The 18,110-nt window shown below is 33.2% G+C and overlaps 1 protein-coding gene across 14 annotated transcripts in view; it reads left to right on the top strand.

The window, feature by feature from the left end:
- Positions 1-18,110, top strand: part of DLG2 (discs large MAGUK scaffold protein 2) — a 2,604,243-nt gene that overhangs the window by 507,313 nt on the left and 2,078,820 nt on the right. For 4 of the 14 annotated variants that reach the window (XM_074304597.1, XM_074304600.1, XM_074304599.1 and 1 more), the window contains exon 1: positions 1,017-1,459. The exons of the other annotated variants lie outside the window; for them this stretch is intronic. In XM_074304597.1, coding sequence (XP_074160698.1) covers positions 1,430-1,459 — 30 coding nt within the window. In that variant the 5' untranslated portion in view covers positions 1,017-1,429. Of the gene's footprint in view, positions 1-1,016; positions 1,460-18,110 lie in introns of those variants that run through there. 14 annotated transcript variants of the gene reach the window in all.

Below are 18,110 nucleotides of genomic sequence, written 5' to 3'. Positions count from 1 at the left end.
GAAAAAGTGACCTGTATCATATGGGTATCTAGACATTTCCTCTTCTTGCTGTCAACAGTCCAGTTGGCTGTAGGTTTTCCTCCTAGTGAAGAGGAAACATAACCTCTCTCTTCCACTCAGGACTCTGATTCTGCCTTTCCCATGATCCCAAGTCTCCTACTCAGTAAGAGAGAGAAACCTCAAAGGCCAGACAGATACCTCATTTATTCAGCATGAAGCTTGTCAGGCATCTGAAGGGCTGCACCAGTTCGACTTCAAGAAAGGTAGGGATTGGGGGCTAACCAGCTAGCTGCAAAATTCCGCAGGATGGTCAAAACAAAACAAAACAAAACAAATAAACAAAAAACAGGTTCGATCCATCTAAACAGGAACATCAGATCAGCTAAACTTGAAAAGAAGTGGGGAGGAGGAGGGAAGTTTGGGAAACTCATCTTCTGGTCTTTCAATCACAAACTTTCCTAAAAGTTTTCGGGTCCCTTCCTACCCCAAATCCCTCTCCACCCCCCACCTCTCTTTGAACACATGCACATTATCTGCTGATATATTCAGGTCGAGTGCCATTCAGCGTGTGTTTGCATACATTACTGCCCACAAATAATCGTCGGCAATAAAGGTGGAAAGTTGCATTTTCAAAAGAGCAAATTGATTCCAACACTTCTTTCTTTTATCTGCTGCCTGATCTTAATTATCCAGCTGTTAGTCATTTCTAAGAAGCTGCTGGGGTAACTCCGAGTGATTTGAGCTGTGATGTATGAAGTGGTGCACGCACCTTAGTGTTTCAGGCATACCTTTCAAGTAATGAAGGCTCACCGGAATTGGGCTCGTAATAAATAGCTTTTATTACCCAGAGTGGTGGTTCTGGCAGCGGAGTGACAGCACTTTGATAGATGGGCCCGGTAGTTTCCCGTGTTATGCTTACTCGGAGTTAGTAGAAAATAACGGAGAGGAAAGACCAAGGGGAAAAAAAAGGCGGAGGGGGTGGGGGGAGACTTGGCAGAGGAAATCTTATGGGTATAGGGGAACTGCAGATCTCTGAATTCCGAAACAAGAGCTAGAGCTGAAATGTGATTCTCTAGTGCCTGGCGTAGCTAGCATCTTGCCGGGTATAATTGTGCAAGATGCTCAGTGGAGCCCTTTGGATCGCACAATGAACTTGGGGGGACCGCGCAACCGAGCAAGCCAGTAAGGCACCTGGAAGTTTGGCTAAGGAGGATTTCGAGGGGGGTTTTCTGATGCTTAGGAGAATCCTGCCTGCTTTCAGCTGTGTGGAGGAGGACTCCAGTTTCCCCATGAGGGGCCCACTTGGAAAAGCCGTCTGTGCAGACTCCCGACTGAGCTGCTGTGTTTGTTATTTACCAAAAACCTTTCTCACCTTTGCTGATTTTGTTCATGCGATTTACACCTACTGAGCCACGGGAAGGATTTTAGGATGGATTGTCTGTGCATTGTCACCACCAAGGTAGGACGGGGAAGCAGTATTGTTGGTCTGTGCAAATCTTTCTGTTATTATTCCGTTTCAGTAATTTAACAGATTGGAGATGTCCTGTCAGTTTGCAAGCTAAAGTGATCATTATCATCTACTCCAGTGGGTATTGTGTTTTCTGTGTGGAAGGATCTATATGTTTGTTCATATTCAACTTCTTAAAGTGACATTGCGAGCAAAAGGAGAGCATGCTTATGTTTCCTATCAGGCTTTGCTTTTTCATCTATTAATAGCTCAATATTGAAATACATTGAGTAGTAGTAGAGTACACACATCATTTTGACATATTACATCAGATTAGTCTTTCTGAGCATGATAATTAGCTTTCACTTAAAAACCAGAAAGCTGTACATGTCTCTGGTGTTCAAAGAAACCAATCAGGTTTAGTGTGACTTGACATATTGTTGCTGATTGGAGAATCTGCATGTTCTGCATTTTTGTTTTTGTGAGGGGGGAGAAAAAGTACACCTTTGGGCCTTCCTCAAAATAACCAGCATTAAACCTTAATTGACTTTCTATCCATATCTGAAGTTACTTGACTTCAGAAACAAATGAAATATTGACATTGATTTACTTGCATAGAAGAAACTTAGAAAAGTGGGAGATAGGTACTAAATAGCTGAGGTTTTCCTCTCAAATAAAATATTTTTCATTTTAGCCTTATTTTATCATTCATTCTATATTTTGTTTTTGTGTCATAAACTTAGCGGGTAAACACGAGAAATCATTATTCTTTCTGGAAGGAATTTGCAGATACAATTATTTCCCACTTCCATTTTTATTGTTTATACATTGGTGACCTACTTCGTGAATTTGAGCCAGGTACATTAACACCCTCTGTTGACTGGGCACCCAGTAGGCATGGCAGGCAAAATCAATAGATACATGTAGAGTTGGCAAGTGAAAAAATTTCATATATGATTTTTCCTTAATGAAATAAGAAAGGCGGATAAGTTTTGAAGGCCCCAAATAAGCGTACTGCTAAATGAGAATATATTTTTCTTCCATACCTGATGATACACAATACTTACACTCTTTGATAGATATGATGGGTTCCAGCAAGATGCTTCAGTTGAGCTTAATGCACTTAAAGTTAATGGACTTTTTATTTATGTTAAGTAACTAGTCCTATAATTTAGATAGGCCTCTTTACTTCTATTCTTGTCTTTGCACACCTCAGATTATTTATTTGATTCATTCACTTATTATTAACATTATCAGCAAAATAACTGTAGTGTGGCCGGGTTAAAAAAAAAATGCCAGTTTCCAGGAAAGGTCACAGTCTTTTAAAATGTGTTCTTTTTCATGTTGAGGCTAACTTTTCTCCCTGTGACTCTGTCAAAAAGTCAGTTTGACTATATTTTATAGTTCCAAACCATGACAGTTTAGAGCAATGGAAAACTTGGTTGCCAGTTTTAGAAAGAAATGAATTTCATTTTCTACTGTCTTTCATAGAAAGATGGAATCATGCACAGTAATAAAGTGGTAACCAATGATTTATTTTTCTGAACTATACACACGATAATCAAATAAAAATTAATTTGTTCTTTTTGGATAAATCAATTGATATATTTAAAGATTTTGAATTATAGTTTGATAGCTCCAAGACAGTTTACGTTACATTACATAGTTTACATTATACTATGTATGGTCAACTAACATTTGTATACTTGGTTTCATATACTTGGTTAAAGATTGCTGACTGTTCTTACAGCAGTCTTATGAGGGGGGTGAAATCATTATACCGATTTTTTAGATGAAAAGACAGACTCAGAGAAGATAAGTTACTTACCCTGGGTCACATAGCCAATGAATGTCAGAGGCAGGATTCAGACCCAGATCTTTTGAACTCCAAATCCAGTACTCTCTCCATTATACAACATGGCATCTTGGCCATATCAGCACAATAGGTTAGGTTATTTTAATTAATATGCAAATTAAATTCAGTAGTAAAGATAATTGTTACTTTATGTTAGTTATGGTTATGAAATAGTACATTCTGTTAAAAGGTGATGTCCAGAAGAGTAAACAGCGTATAGTCCATGAAAAGAATAACAAAGGCCTAAGTCTTATTTAACCTGGAGGAGAAAGCTCAATGAGCATCCAGAGCTGTCTATGAGTACTTGAAATGTATAGTTGTTGAATAGAGATTCCACATGTTTAGCTCATACCCAGAAGGGAAAGTAAAGAGTAATAAATGGAAGTTCAAAGAGGCAAATGGAAGCTTGATAAAAGGCAAAAACAATAACCACCACGATTTTGAAACAGGATTTGTTAGGTTCTTTTTTTTTCAAAGTCTTAAAGCTAATGTTGGTTAGCTTTAAGCTTTAAGGTCCTCACATGTTACATTTTCTATGATGAGTATTCTTTTGGAGAGTATAGCTTGGTCTAGATGCCTACTGAAGTTCCTTCTTCCAAATTCTGTGATTCAGGATCCATTCTTTTGGTTTGTTTGTTTCTCTCTACAATTTGAGAGAGAAACAATAATGTATAATAACGTATAGTAAAACTAATATTTAGGATCAGGAGTCTAAATAAGATTCAATTCTGGATTCTACCATTTTTAGGGTTGTTCATGAGCCATGGAAAGTCATTTAATTTCACTGGGCCTCTTTTTTCATCTGTAAAGTGGGCATGAAAAAACCACTTGTTTTATTTATTTTTGTTTACTTATTTATATTTGTTTATTCATATTTATCTATCCGTAGTTATTTTTTAATTTAAACAAGAGTTATATGACGGTAATATGACAGGGGTGCAGTATTTAAAGTGTTTTGTAACCAGAGGACAGCATAACTATGAAATCCTATTATGGTTAATATTGTTTCATTATTTCTGTTATCATTTATAATAGTAATAAAGGAAATGAAATATTTTGACAAATGACAAACCTATACCCAAAAATGGACGTATTATATAATATATTTTATGAAGCCCTTCCCTGCTTGCAAAATGCATTAAATATATCACCTCATTCTATTATTTAACAAACTTTATTATTCTTACATGGGAGGTATTAAATGACTTGCCCAGGATCATATAGTTAGCAAATGTCTAAGATGGGATTGAAAGGCAGGACTTTCTAACTTTAAGACCAGCTTTCTATCCAGTATGAAATTTTTTAAGTTGATATTTTAGTTATGAATAATAGAATATTATGGTTGGAAGAGATTTCAGATGTCATTTAGTTTAAATCTTACCTGGATCTTGAATATTGTCTCTAGAAGCTTCACCAGATCATCTAGATTTTGAAGACTTCCAGTGACAGAAACTCATTGACCTCCAAGATAACCCATTGTAATCTGGAATAACTCTGTTTGAAAGTTAATTTTTAACCCCTCATATTGAGGTAGCATTAATCTTTCTATACTTTCCATTTACTAATCTTAATTTTTTTCTGCATCTAAGAAGAAAAAATCAAACGCCCTTTTTATACGACAATCCTAGAGGATTAGAAATAATTGTAATAAATGTCATAGTATGGAAAGATTGATTAAAATGATCAAATTCACACATTTGAGGAGACTGGCATTGTTGATTCCAGTTATTTGAAACTGGAAACTTCTTTGGGACCATATGAAACTTGGTGAATAATGACATCAATTAATCATCAAGCAATTATTAAATACCTATTATGTGCCCAGAACTATTAGACACTGATGATACAAAGACAAATAATATATCCCTTGGTCTCAAGGAGCTAAAATTCTATTAATAAAGATAACAGAGGCATATATAATTATATGATGCAAAACATGATTATGGGCAACTCCCATAATCTTTCTGATTTATAGACTACTTGGTAAAAATGCAATTTATGATTAGACTATAATTGTTTTGGTGGGAAAAGCACAAGTTATTGATGTACTGGTATAATATGGACAATAACCTTAAAGAAAAACATTAGAACAACATAATTCTAGTCAGGGCCAGAACAACTGTGCTATCAGATGAACAACTTTGGTCACCAGTACAGTAGTTCAAGTCAACTAAATAAATAGTTTTATTCAATTCTGGGGATCACATTTAAGCAGGGACATCAATATACCAGTACTCTCTCTATTGAAGGGTGGCTAAAATAGCAAACAAGATTTGAAATCATATTATTCAGCTCTTTGTGGAGAAATCTGGAATTCTTAGGCTGTAAAACATATTTAGAAGCTGATCATTTCTTTTGAAATATCCAAAGAGGCGTCAAGTGGAAAAGCATTTGAGACTTACTATAAGTGTCATCAGAAAGAAAGAACTAGGAACTAAAAGGTAGAGGTTAGACAGTGAGGCAAATGGTAGCTTGTATAAAGGAAAATTTCCTAATGGCTTTAAATGTCTACAAAGAAAGTGGATTGCCTCATTAAGCAGTAAGTTCTCCATCACAAGAGGTAAGCTAATAACTTATCTACTCATAATGGGAAAGAGATATTTAAGTGATAATGTGACAAATGACCAGCAGAAACTGAGACAGACTCATCTACTGGTGACAAAATTGGGGCTTTCAAATGTTCTCCTTAACTAGAAATTGTTCATGTCCTCACAAAAGGCAATTTTCCTAAGCAGAATTATTGCTATTATAATTGGTTATTGCACGTATCCTGTGGCTATCCTCATGTTGTGTGTTTAGCAGGTTAACATGAACAATCAAAATCCAATAATAATATTAAATGACTTAAGTCACATTGGCAAGGCAGCCTGGGAGAAGCTGGCTCTGATGTTTCTAATATTGCAGCTGTTCTTCAAATAAATATAATTTCCTTCTTTGTTTCTGTCAAATCCTGTCTTTTACAAAAAATAAATGTATGCACAATTCTAAGAGGAACAAAAAATAGTAATTTAAGAGGTAAAAGGTTTTGAAAATTTAATTTTTTTGTTAACTAATGCCAATAAGATTACTTAATAGCAATATTATTTATTTAACTAATATATTATCATGCATAACATGCACAGTACTTTTCAAATTTTATAAACTATATTTCTATTGTATTGTACTTAATAAAATATGTACATAAATTTACATTTAACTAATATATCATTTTAAAATAACTATATTATATTAAAACTAATAACCATATTTTTAAACTAATATATTATATATATAATATATATATACTTTTTCATATTTAATAAAATAATATATTTTATATTCATAGTACATGATAAAATTTAAGAGATTGACTCTAAATATATGTCCACATGACAGAATTATTTACCATCCTTCTATTTTTGATTAAAATAATTTGTTTTTTTTGCTCCCTCCTGATGATACAAAAATAAATTAAACCAGTTATAGGAAAGCAATGGAGTTCTGGATTTTATAATTAAAACAGCTGGGAATTGGGGTCATGAATCTTGCCTCTTCTCTTAGGATCTCAGAACTAAGAACTGAAGGGATTTAAGAGGAACTTAAGAAAACTAAGAACTAATCTGTGACTTGTCCAAAGTCCCATATAGAGTAAGGGACAGACCTAGAATTTTAGCCTCATCTGTCAGATTCTAAGTCTAGTTCTTTTTTTCCATTCTACCAGGTTACACCACCCTCTTAGTTGTCCTAACCCAAAATGCGTAAACTATGACTATCCCTTACTGTCAGCATCACCCTTAAATCTTATCTTTAGTACATCTCCTTATCTCCCCTTTTATTCCTTGGATGACCATCTGGTTTATCATTCTCAGTGCCATCCTTTGCCCCATTGCACTTTTGCCAATTCTCTATTCTCTGTGCCACGCCCAGCTTTTTGTGGTTCAGTCATTTCAATCACATATGAGACCTTTTACTTCATTTAGGGTTTTCTTGAAAATATACTCTAGTGATTTGCCATCTCTTTATCCAGCTCCTTTTATAGTTGAGGAAATTGAGGCAAACAGGATTAAATGATTTGTCCAGAGTCACATAACTACTGTCTGAGACCACATTTGTGCTCAGGGCTTCCTGATTTTTAAGAACCAGTTTTCTATCCACTATGCTACCCAGCTGCTCATATTCAATAAGTTAATCCTGTTCTTTCCATTGGATATTTGCCTAACTATTTAGTAAGGCCTCTGAACTAGATTGGGTACCTGTGATCCCTAGCCAGGTGAGCTAAGTTTCTATATCCAGCAGGAAGAAACCAGAGGAGGGAGGCAGGATAGTGTTGGGTAGAGAAAATGGAATTTTATGAGTGACAAGGTGAGTGAGCCATCCATTTAGTGCTGTAATTCTCAACTTTTTTTTTTTTTTGTCCTACAAACTCCTTTCACCAACAACCATGACAAATATGAACTTCAAGGAAAATTTAACAAGCTACTCATACTATTCTGCAATTATTTACTGCTTATGGCATCATTAAAAAAATTTTAGCACAAATTCCTTGGGCCATTGCTATGAATCCCCAAAGGGTTCACAGTAAGGACTACTGATGAAGTGGTAATAGAAGTCATGTCACTCAGAGTATATCACACAGGACAGCAAAGTTAAATTCCTAGTTGGACACTGTGCTCTATTAGGGTGTTTATCACCTCTCACCTGGACCATTGCAAAGGCCTACTATTTGATCTGTTTCCAATCTTTGTTTCCCCTTTCTGATTAATTTTTCATTTAGTGGCCAAATATATTTGCAAAGTATAATAGGTGTACAAAAGATAGTACATATATATTATATAGGTATATGTAATATATATATGTGTGTGTGTGTGTGTGTGTGTGTGTGTATGTATATAAAAACACACATAAGTATTGTCATAATCAAGATTCTTTGAGGGCTCCCTGTTACCTCTAGGAAAAAATACAAACTTCTTGACTGGCATTTAAAACCTTCACAATTTGGCTACAGCATCTTTCCAGATTAATTTTCTATTAGTCCTCTTCACACTCCCCATATTCTAGCCAAACTGGCTTGCTTCCTGTTTCCCATATGCTATATTCTGGCTTCCATCTCTGTGCCCATGGACAGGACATTCCTCATACTTAGAATGTTTTTCTCTTCCCCTTTGCCTTATGGAATCTCTACTTTTCTTCAAGTCTCAGCTTAGATATTACCTTCTACCTGTTCAGATTTCCATAGTGCACTCTTCCTGTTGGAATGAATTTCTATTATAGCTATATCTAAATCAGATAAATGAATCTCATAAAGTTGTCACATGAACTTGACTTCTCCCTATTCCAAGTTATAATTATATAAGATATGGTAATTGCTTCTAGTCTATATTGGAGATATATACTATGAATTTGTATCAATCAATAAATATTTATTAAGCACCTACTGTGTAGGCACTGAGCTAATATGCAACTATTTCATGGAATTAATTATATTAACCAGGATTTACCTGTACTTGCATGCATTTATATTTATATATTTGTAAACATATAAGGCCCTAGAAGAATATGAGCCTCTAAGGGCAGAGTATATTTTGTCTTTTAATTTAGTTTATCAGTTCTTAGTTGGTATATTATATCTAGTAACTGCTTAATATGTTTTTAAGAATTGTTTAATAACTGAAAAAAATAATATATTTGTATAAATTGAGCTGTAATTAACTACTTTAATGACCTATTTTTATGTAATAATACTAGCAATAATCCTCAAAACAACAAGTAAGATTTGCATTGTGCTTTTAAGATTTGCAAAGTACTTTTCTATCTGGGAAAGCTTGAGACTCAAAAATTTTGGAAGTAGTGGTTATTATCATTCCTATTTCACAGATATGGAAACTAAGGCTGATAGAAATTAAGTAACTTGTCCAATGTAATAGAGTGCTTCAGGGAAAACTTGATCCAGAGCTTCCTGATTTCAAGTCTAGCACTATTCACATAGTGCATTTTTAAGATGTAAATGTTTTTTTCCTTCCTTTCTGCTCCCTTAGCTTATTATTGTCCATTATCCATTAATTTTATTGTATATGAAATCAAACCAGGTAATTAAGCTTTTATTATTACTAGTATTGTGTACCAGGAATAATGCTGGGGATGAGAACTGGGAATACAAAATATGGTAAAAAGCCTTCAATTGTTACCCTCTAGGAACTTACATTCCAATGTAGGAGACCACATGCTATCAGATATGTACAAGCAAAATATTTTCAGACCAATTTGTATCTTAGGGGGAAGATATTCCTATTAAGAGAGTTTGGGAAAGACATTGCAGAAGATGGAATTTTAGCAGAGGTTTGAAAGAAGCTGGGGAAGTTAGGAGGTGGAAGTGAGAAGTGAGAATATTACAAGCATGGAGTTTAGTTAATGATATTGTTGAAAATTGGGAGATGAGATGTCTTGTGAAAGGAACAAAAATGTTACTTCCATGTATGAAATATTATATATTTGTATAAATTTCATAGCTACTTTGCCAGATTGTAAACTTCATGTTTAAGGAGTAGAATTTAATTTCTCTCTTCCATGCCTGCCATATTGCTTTGAATATGTAGAGATGTTTAGTAAATTGTTAAGTTATTAACAAACAAGTTCAATATCCACTTGTTAAGTTCTTTCTTTATGGAGTATTCTTTGCTAAGCCTAGGGAATGGTACAAAATTTAGAGAAAGTTCAGCTCAGCTGACGTACAAGTATTATTCCTTGTTTGTTAGTATAGAATGACCCAAAGTAACTCATAATCAATCCTATTACATATACCAATCAATAACAACCACTATATATATGTCATAAATCTCATTATTCTGTATATGTTATTAATATTTCTTATTTGTTTTTTTGTTATTTAGCTAAAAATAGGAAATTAAAATCCTGACTTCCTAGAGATTACAATCTAGTAGAATAGATGATGTATGAATAAAAATTCTCATCAAGATGATAAACAAAAATAGCATTTTATCCTTCCCTTGCTTAAACTGGTCCCATGTAAATATACCTTCTAAGAACTATTTTAAATTTTACTATCACAGACATAATTTTAAGCAGTCACTTAAGATTTGATTTTGTTTCTATAGCTGTACTCAAACCTAAGAAAATATCATCTTCTGAATCCAAAATACAAATTTATGCTATGAATCATACTAGGCATCATCTGCTAGTACATCTGTAGTAAATACAGTTTTTCTCTAAAAACACACTTACCAGAAGGTCGCCCCAAAGCAGACAGCCTGTCCAGGACTCAGAGTTTCAGGCCTCAAGCCCCATATGGCTTTGTGTGTCTGACTAGCATTATGCAAGAGGTATGACAAAAAATACATGTAAAGGAAGTCTTTGTTAGGTGAGTCATCATTTAACTGCACCAACATACTTGATCTGTAAGGGAATCCTTGGATAAATCCTTTTATAAAGCAAGAATATGCATAGCATTTCTATAAATTCAAATGTTAATTTATCAGATTTTCCTAAGGCAGGTTAATTTTCTAGCAGTTCCTCTGTGCACTTTAGAGATCGTCACATTTCTAGCATGGGTTTGGAGAAAGGTTTATTTTTTAAATTCGAAAAATTGTATTTTTAATATTATTTTTTGAGCCTGGTTCTCCCTATCTCATCCAGGCTGAAAGGGCCACTCACAATCCAATCCTATTACTGATTGGTAAGGGAGCTTTAATATGCTCCATTTATAACTCGGGCCAGTTCCCTCCTTCTCAAGCAGTCAGACGACTTCTTAATTTAAGGACCTGACCATAATGGTGCTACACTTAGTATGGATATGCAATGGACTTAGCATACTGCAACTCAGAATTCTCAAGTTCAGGTCAACCACTAGCCTTAACCCTCTGCAAGAGTATGTGCAGGAACATGTGCCTTCAAATTCTGTAATTTTTTTTTTTTTAATGAGTAAAAATCTCTCCAACTCACCTCTTATCACCCTTCAATAGGAGTGGGATTGAGAAAGGAAATTAAAATCCTTCTAATAAATACACATAGTTAAGTGAAACAAACATTGGCTATCTGGAAAACAAAAATCAAAAAAAGTCTCAATTTATACTGAATCCATCACCTTTCAGTTAAGACATAGGCTTCTTTATTGTTCCTCTGAGATCAAAGTTGGTCATTGCTTTAATCTAAAATGATTCATTTAAAAATAATTTATTTTAAATCATTTATTTTTAAATTTTAATTTCAATTCAATTTTTAAAAAATCATTATTGATATGAGAAATGCAAATTAAAGAAAACTTGAGATATCATTTTACACCTATCAGACTAGTTAAATTGATTGAAGGGGGAAGTAGCAAACGTTGGAGGAGATGTGGAAAAAATTGCAATGCTAATTCATTGTGAAATTGTGAACTGATCCAATCATTTGGAGAGCAATCTGGAATTATGCACAAAGAGTTATTAAAATACTTAAACTATCTAACCCAATAATGTTATTAGCTCTATTTCCAAAGATAATTAGGGAAAAAGAAAAGAATCTATAGATTCTAAAATGTTTATAAGAGCTCTCTTTGTGGTATCAAATAACTAGAAATTTCAAGAATGCTCATCAATTAATGAATGACTGAACAAGTGGTTGTATATGATTGTGATAGAATATTACTGTGCTATAAAAATGATGAGGTCAAGGATCTTAGAAAAACATGGAAAGACTTGCATGAAATAATGAAGAGTGCAGTGAGTAAAACCAAGAAAACATTGTTTACAATAGTAGTGATAATGTCTTAAGAACAATTTTGGATGAATAACTTATTTTGACTATTGTATCCCAATTAAATATAAAAGACATATAAAAAAAGATGTTATCTGTATACAAAGAACTTATAAATAGAAGTATGTATAGAATTATATATATTATATTTACATATTTATATATGTATAAATATATACACATACATATTTGTAACTAATGGTAGTCATTTCCAGAGTGAGAGTGAGGAGAGAAGAAAAAACAAGAAAAATATATTTACAAAATAATTTTGTGGAGTATTTGAAAGGAATAACAAGTTGTGCATAATAGATTTACAATTCCATGTGCAATCATCTTTATATTGTACTATTACATAAATGCTTGTTTTATTTCATAAATTAAAAATAAAATAGAAATTTAAAAGGCAGAACATTCTTCTATGACTGAAAAAAACGTTTATTTTTATAGTGTTGCTGTTATTGAATAAATCATTGCTTTATTCTTTATCAATTCATACAAATTTTCTTAGGTTTTTCTGAAGCCATCTTTTTCATCATTTCTTCTATCACAATGGTTTTTTGTTATGCTTATATACCATAGTTTGTTCAGCCATTCTTACATAAATTTTGGTTTGCATTGCATTTGCTCTGAATGTAGAACAACAGCTTACAATACAAAAATAGGATAGATTTTCCATCTAAATTCTGTGTTTTATATATTTTCTACTGGTCCTATCTATACAGGCAAGTTTCTCATGGGCAGGGGAAAGCCTTGGAAAACTGAGGTTAGCCATATTCCTAGTTACAAAGTTCTTACACCTCCATCATTTAGGAAAATAACTGAGGATGGAAAAATTTGATCATTTGGATAGCTGTTCATATGCTTCATTGATATCCATGAAATGCCAAGAGAATAGAAAGAATGTTTGGTATGCCTCCTATATGGGAAAACATAGATGAGAGACCATAGGTAAGCTGGCATCCATGTGGCATACATAATTTCAGAAAATACCTAGGTAAATGCGATCCAGCATACATTGATTTAGCACTTACTGTGTGCAAGGCATCATGCTAGGCTCCTCTGACATAAAGGTAAAAATTAAATTGTCCCTGTTCTTAAAAACTGAACATTCTACAAGGGGAAGCACATACACACACACACACACACACAGAGAGAGAGAGAGAGAGAGAGAGAGAGAGAGAGAGAGAGAGAGAGAGAGAGAGAGAGAGAGAGAGAAATGAAAATGGAAAAATACTTCACTATCTTTGCCAAGAATATTCCAAATGGTCAGGAAGAGTTGGGTATGACTAAAGTTACTGTATTACAACAACAACAACAACAACAACAACAACAATAACAAAGCAAATGCAAACTATATATAGAATAATATAATTTTAAGAAAGAGACTGGGGGAAGCAGGGAAGTCGTCATGGAGAAGATGTTACTTGAGGGATACTGTGGGAAAGTAGGGATTTTATGAGGCAGAAGACAGGTTGAAATGCATTACATTTCTGAAGGACTATTTGTGCAAAGGTGTAGATGTAGGAATATATGTGAGGTTAGCAGTATATAGCAATAAAAGCATAGAAGCTTTAGAATATTGGTGGAGCAATTACTTTTAGTTACACAACATCTGTTAATATGGGATGTACTTCTCCTTGAAAGTAATGGTGATTCCCTTTTGGTACATATAATAACAACTATAATAATAACATCAGATAACCTTTATATGGAACTTTAAGAATTACAAAGATCTTTATAAATATCATCTCACTTTATCTTTGCAGCATCTCTGGAAGGTAGGTGTTAATCATTCCTCATTTTACAGATGAAAATATTGAGGCAGGTGGAAGTTAAGTGATTTGCCTAACATCACAGTTAACAAATGTGAGACCACATTAGAACTCATTTTGCTATTAAGACAACTCTGAGATACCACTACACACCTGTCAGATTGGCTATAATAACAGGGAAAAATAATGCAGAATGTTGGAGGGGATGTGGGAAAACAGGGACACTGATGGTGTTGTTGGGATGTACCTCTCCTTGAGTTGTTGGTGGAATTGTGAATACATCCAGCCATTCTGAAGGGCAATTTGAAACTATGATCAAAAAGTTATCAAACTATGCATACCCTTTGACCCAGCAGTACTACTACTGGGCTTATATCCCAAAGAGATCTTAAAGAAGGGAAATGGACCTGTATATGAAAGAATGTTTGTGGCAGCCCTCTTTGTAGTGGCCAGAAATGGGAAACTGAGTGGATGCCCATCAATTGGAGATTGGCTGAATAAATTGTGATATGAATATTATGGAATATTATTATTCTGTAAGAAATGACCAACAAGATGACTTCAGAAAGGCCTGAAGAGACTTACATGAACTGATACTGAGTGAGATGATCAATTCTGATGGATGTGGCCATTTTCAACAATGAGATGAACCAAATCAGTTCCAATAGAGCAATAATGAACTGAACCAGCTACACCCAGCAAAAGAACTCTAGGGGATAATTATGAACCACTACATAGAATTCCCAATCCCTCTAATTTTATCTGCCTGCATTTTGGATTTACTTCACAGGCTAATTGTACATTATTTCAAAGTCCAATTCTTTTTGTACAGCAAAACGACTATTTGGACATGTATACATATATTGTATTTAATTTATACTTTAACATATTTAACATATATTGGTCAATCTGCCATCTTGAGAGGGGGGAGGAGGGGAAAAATTAGAACAAAATGTTTGGCAATTGTCAATGTTGTAAAATTACCCATGCATATATCTGGTAAATGAAAAGTGTTAAAATAAAAAAAAGAACTAATTTTGCTGACACTTTAGTTACTGTGTTGTATATCTTCTGATCTGTCATTATAAACTTCACTTAAAATGTCCAGAAATTAAATTCCATTTTTCTACTGGTCTCAAGCTAAAATCCTAAAATTTGAAAATTCTGTATTTATATTTTATTATACCTACATAACTTCTTTAAATTATCTTTAAAGAGACATGAATACTTTTAAGTATTTCATGTAATAGATTGCTGAGCAACAAAGAAAAAATTTTTGTGTGATTTGTAATCCTACTTTACTAAGATAGTAGTGACACTTTAATGGGAGGAGCTTGAGATTCTGAGTTAGAAGAACTAGTTTCAGCTTCCGGCTTTGCTCCTTTTAGACCTTTATTTTATGGGCAAAACACAATCATTTCAGTTGACATTTATAAAATGGAAACAGTAACATTTGCATTGCTTATTTTATAAGATTATTGTGAAAGATTTTTTTCTTTGTAAAATTCAAAAGGGCTAAGTTGTTATAAGTTGCTGCTATTATTGCACTTTAATTTAATATATAAATGTTTATATGAAAAAATGTTCTTTTCCTTGCCCCATTTTTTAAATATCCATTTTACATTGAATTGTTCTCATTGAAAACAGTGTAGTTTAATGTATGGAACCCTCAACTGGGCCACAGAAGAACTCTTATGGAATCATTCAAGTTAAAATGGAAATGTAAGTTCAGTGTTTCAGAGGGCAAATTATAGAATGGCAAGAAAGATGGCTGGAAGCTCTGCAATGATGGCATTATGTTTACTATTACTTATAGATAGGAGGTAAAGAATTATTGTTTGGAAATCATGAAATACATGTCTAGTTACTTAAGAAATTCTTGGACAGAAACTCTTGTATATGCATATAAATGTATAATTAAATAATATAAATATATAATAAAAACTGACTCCAGAGTACCTGGATTTTTAGTCCCAAATTGGTTACTAACTAGCTGGGTAAACTCAAGCAAGTTATTTTATCTTCCTAGGGTCCCAGGTTTTCATCCCAGAAAATGAAGGATCTGTCATAGATTGCTGTATGAGCAGCTAAGTAGCAGACTAGAGTTAGGAAGACGTGAATTCAAATCCTACCTAATGTACTTATTAGATATGTGATATTAAGCAAAATAGTTAACCTCTTTAGCCTCAAATTTTCTTATCTGTAAAATGAGTATAATACCAGCACCTCCTTTTCAGGGTAACTACAGATGAAAATCAAATTGTTTCACAGCATTATGCTTTAATACAGTGCAATAAATTATATTGAAAAAAATAAGGGGGAAAGACTTGAACCAAAGAAGTGCTAATTTGACTAATTTAACACTTTGGTAAGCCTATTTACATGGACTAGCCTGGTGCTAGATAATTGGTTTGATTTATGTGATCATATTTTTTAAAAATGTACATATGAGCTCTCCAAAGACATCTTCTGCTGTTGATCATTGGTCCCAACATGAAAAAGGTGGCCTAGTGGTTTCTCTTGAATTATTTCTCAACTAATTAACACCATGAAAGTGTAAAGGACATTTGGATCTATGCAATTTCTTTCACTTAAGAATTCAGCTAAGGCTGTGATCATAGAATAGCTCAGTATCCCACCAAGATGCATTTTCAGTCAGAACAGGTTTAGCTTTATATATTGGGAAAATTAATTCCTACTGAACATTGCTATTATAGTTGCCATGAGTTCCTTTTAGAGGTTAACGACAGACTAGTGTGGTCACAATTCATCACATATGGCATACTCTTTATTTTATACTATATCAATAAGTTGGGAATCAATAATCAGTAGGGAAAAAAATCCCACATTCAATAGAAATCCACATTTTGTCATTGGTCAGGTTTTGTTTTGATAGGGCCTAATAAAGGTAAATATACATATATATGTATTTATATATGAATATGTATATAAATACATAGGTATATGCATGCATATAGTCTCTTATTTAATTCTCACAGCTGAGAAGTTTATATTTGCATAACATGTATCTACATACATATCACATATATCCATGTTATAAAATGTTCATATATGTATATATGTTAGATTATAAATGTAATTATAAACTTCTCAGATTGTGAAATTAAATGAGAGAATATATTAAATATGTTGTGAGAAAGTAAATATTTTATATAAATTTAATGTAAATATAAACATTATATTTATGTAATTATATAAATGTTTGTGCTTTGTGAAACTTAAAGCATATATAAAATACAATTAAATCAATTCCTCTATATGTCTTTGATTCAATAATTTATAATCTTTGTTCTTTAGTGTAAAATTTTCCAATTAGTAAGATAATTTATTTTTGATATAGATCCAATTAAACTTTTAGTGATCATATGGAGTGTAATGGTTCTTAGAGAAAAAAAAATGGCCTTGAAACCTAATTTCCTTAAGTACCTTTAATTATTTTGGCTTCTTAAACATATGAATATGCTAGAAATACATTGGATATTAAATGCAAATTAAAACTAATCTTAGAGGGCTAAGCCACAGTTTTAAGGACCACTCTAGAAAGAATAAAAATATGACAAATTATTTTTAAATGATATATTCTTTAAAATACAGTGGCAACATGTAAAGTGGAAGATGATGGAATTTGAAGTATAAGGATTTGGATTCAACTTCCAATCCTGCTACTTGGTGTCTATATGATTCCAGTTTTCCTCATCTATATTATAAATGATTTATCTATAAATTTAGGAGATTGAAGAAGATGATGTCAGGAGTTCTATCATGTTCAAATCTTATATATAGGGGCAAACATAGGCTAAAATGTGTGTGTGTGTGTGTGTGTGTGTGTGTGTGTGTGTGTGTGTGTGTGTGTTATAAAACTGGATATAACTTCTTTAGGCCTTCTCAAAACAAATCTAGAGCAATAAAGAACTGTGGGTGTCTGTTCAATGTTACATTCCCCCTCCCTGCCTGTTAGCTCAAGATTATTGATATGGTATAAAAGAGTACGCTATATGAGATAATTGTAGCCATATCAGTCTGCCATTAGACCTCTAAAAGGAATTTGTGGCAACTATAATTGCGATGGTCAGTTGGAATTAATTTGTCCAACTATCCATGGCTGATTGAAAACGAGTCTCTGTGATAAAAAGAGATGTCTTTGGAGAGCTCATATGTATATTAAAAAAAACTCAAGACAAATATGATCACATAAATCAAACCAATTATCTAGCACCAGACTGTTCCATGTAAACAGGCTTACCAAAGTGTTAAATTAGTCAAATTAGCACTTCTTTGGTTCAACTAT

This window comes from Sminthopsis crassicaudata, chromosome 3, assembly GCF_048593235.1.
Source record: "Sminthopsis crassicaudata isolate SCR6 chromosome 3, ASM4859323v1, whole genome shotgun sequence".
Classification (NCBI taxonomy): Eukaryota; Metazoa; Chordata; class Mammalia; order Dasyuromorphia; family Dasyuridae; genus Sminthopsis; species Sminthopsis crassicaudata.
The sequence above is the reverse complement of the archived record's forward strand: the minus strand, read 5'-3'. Positions and strand labels throughout refer to the sequence as shown.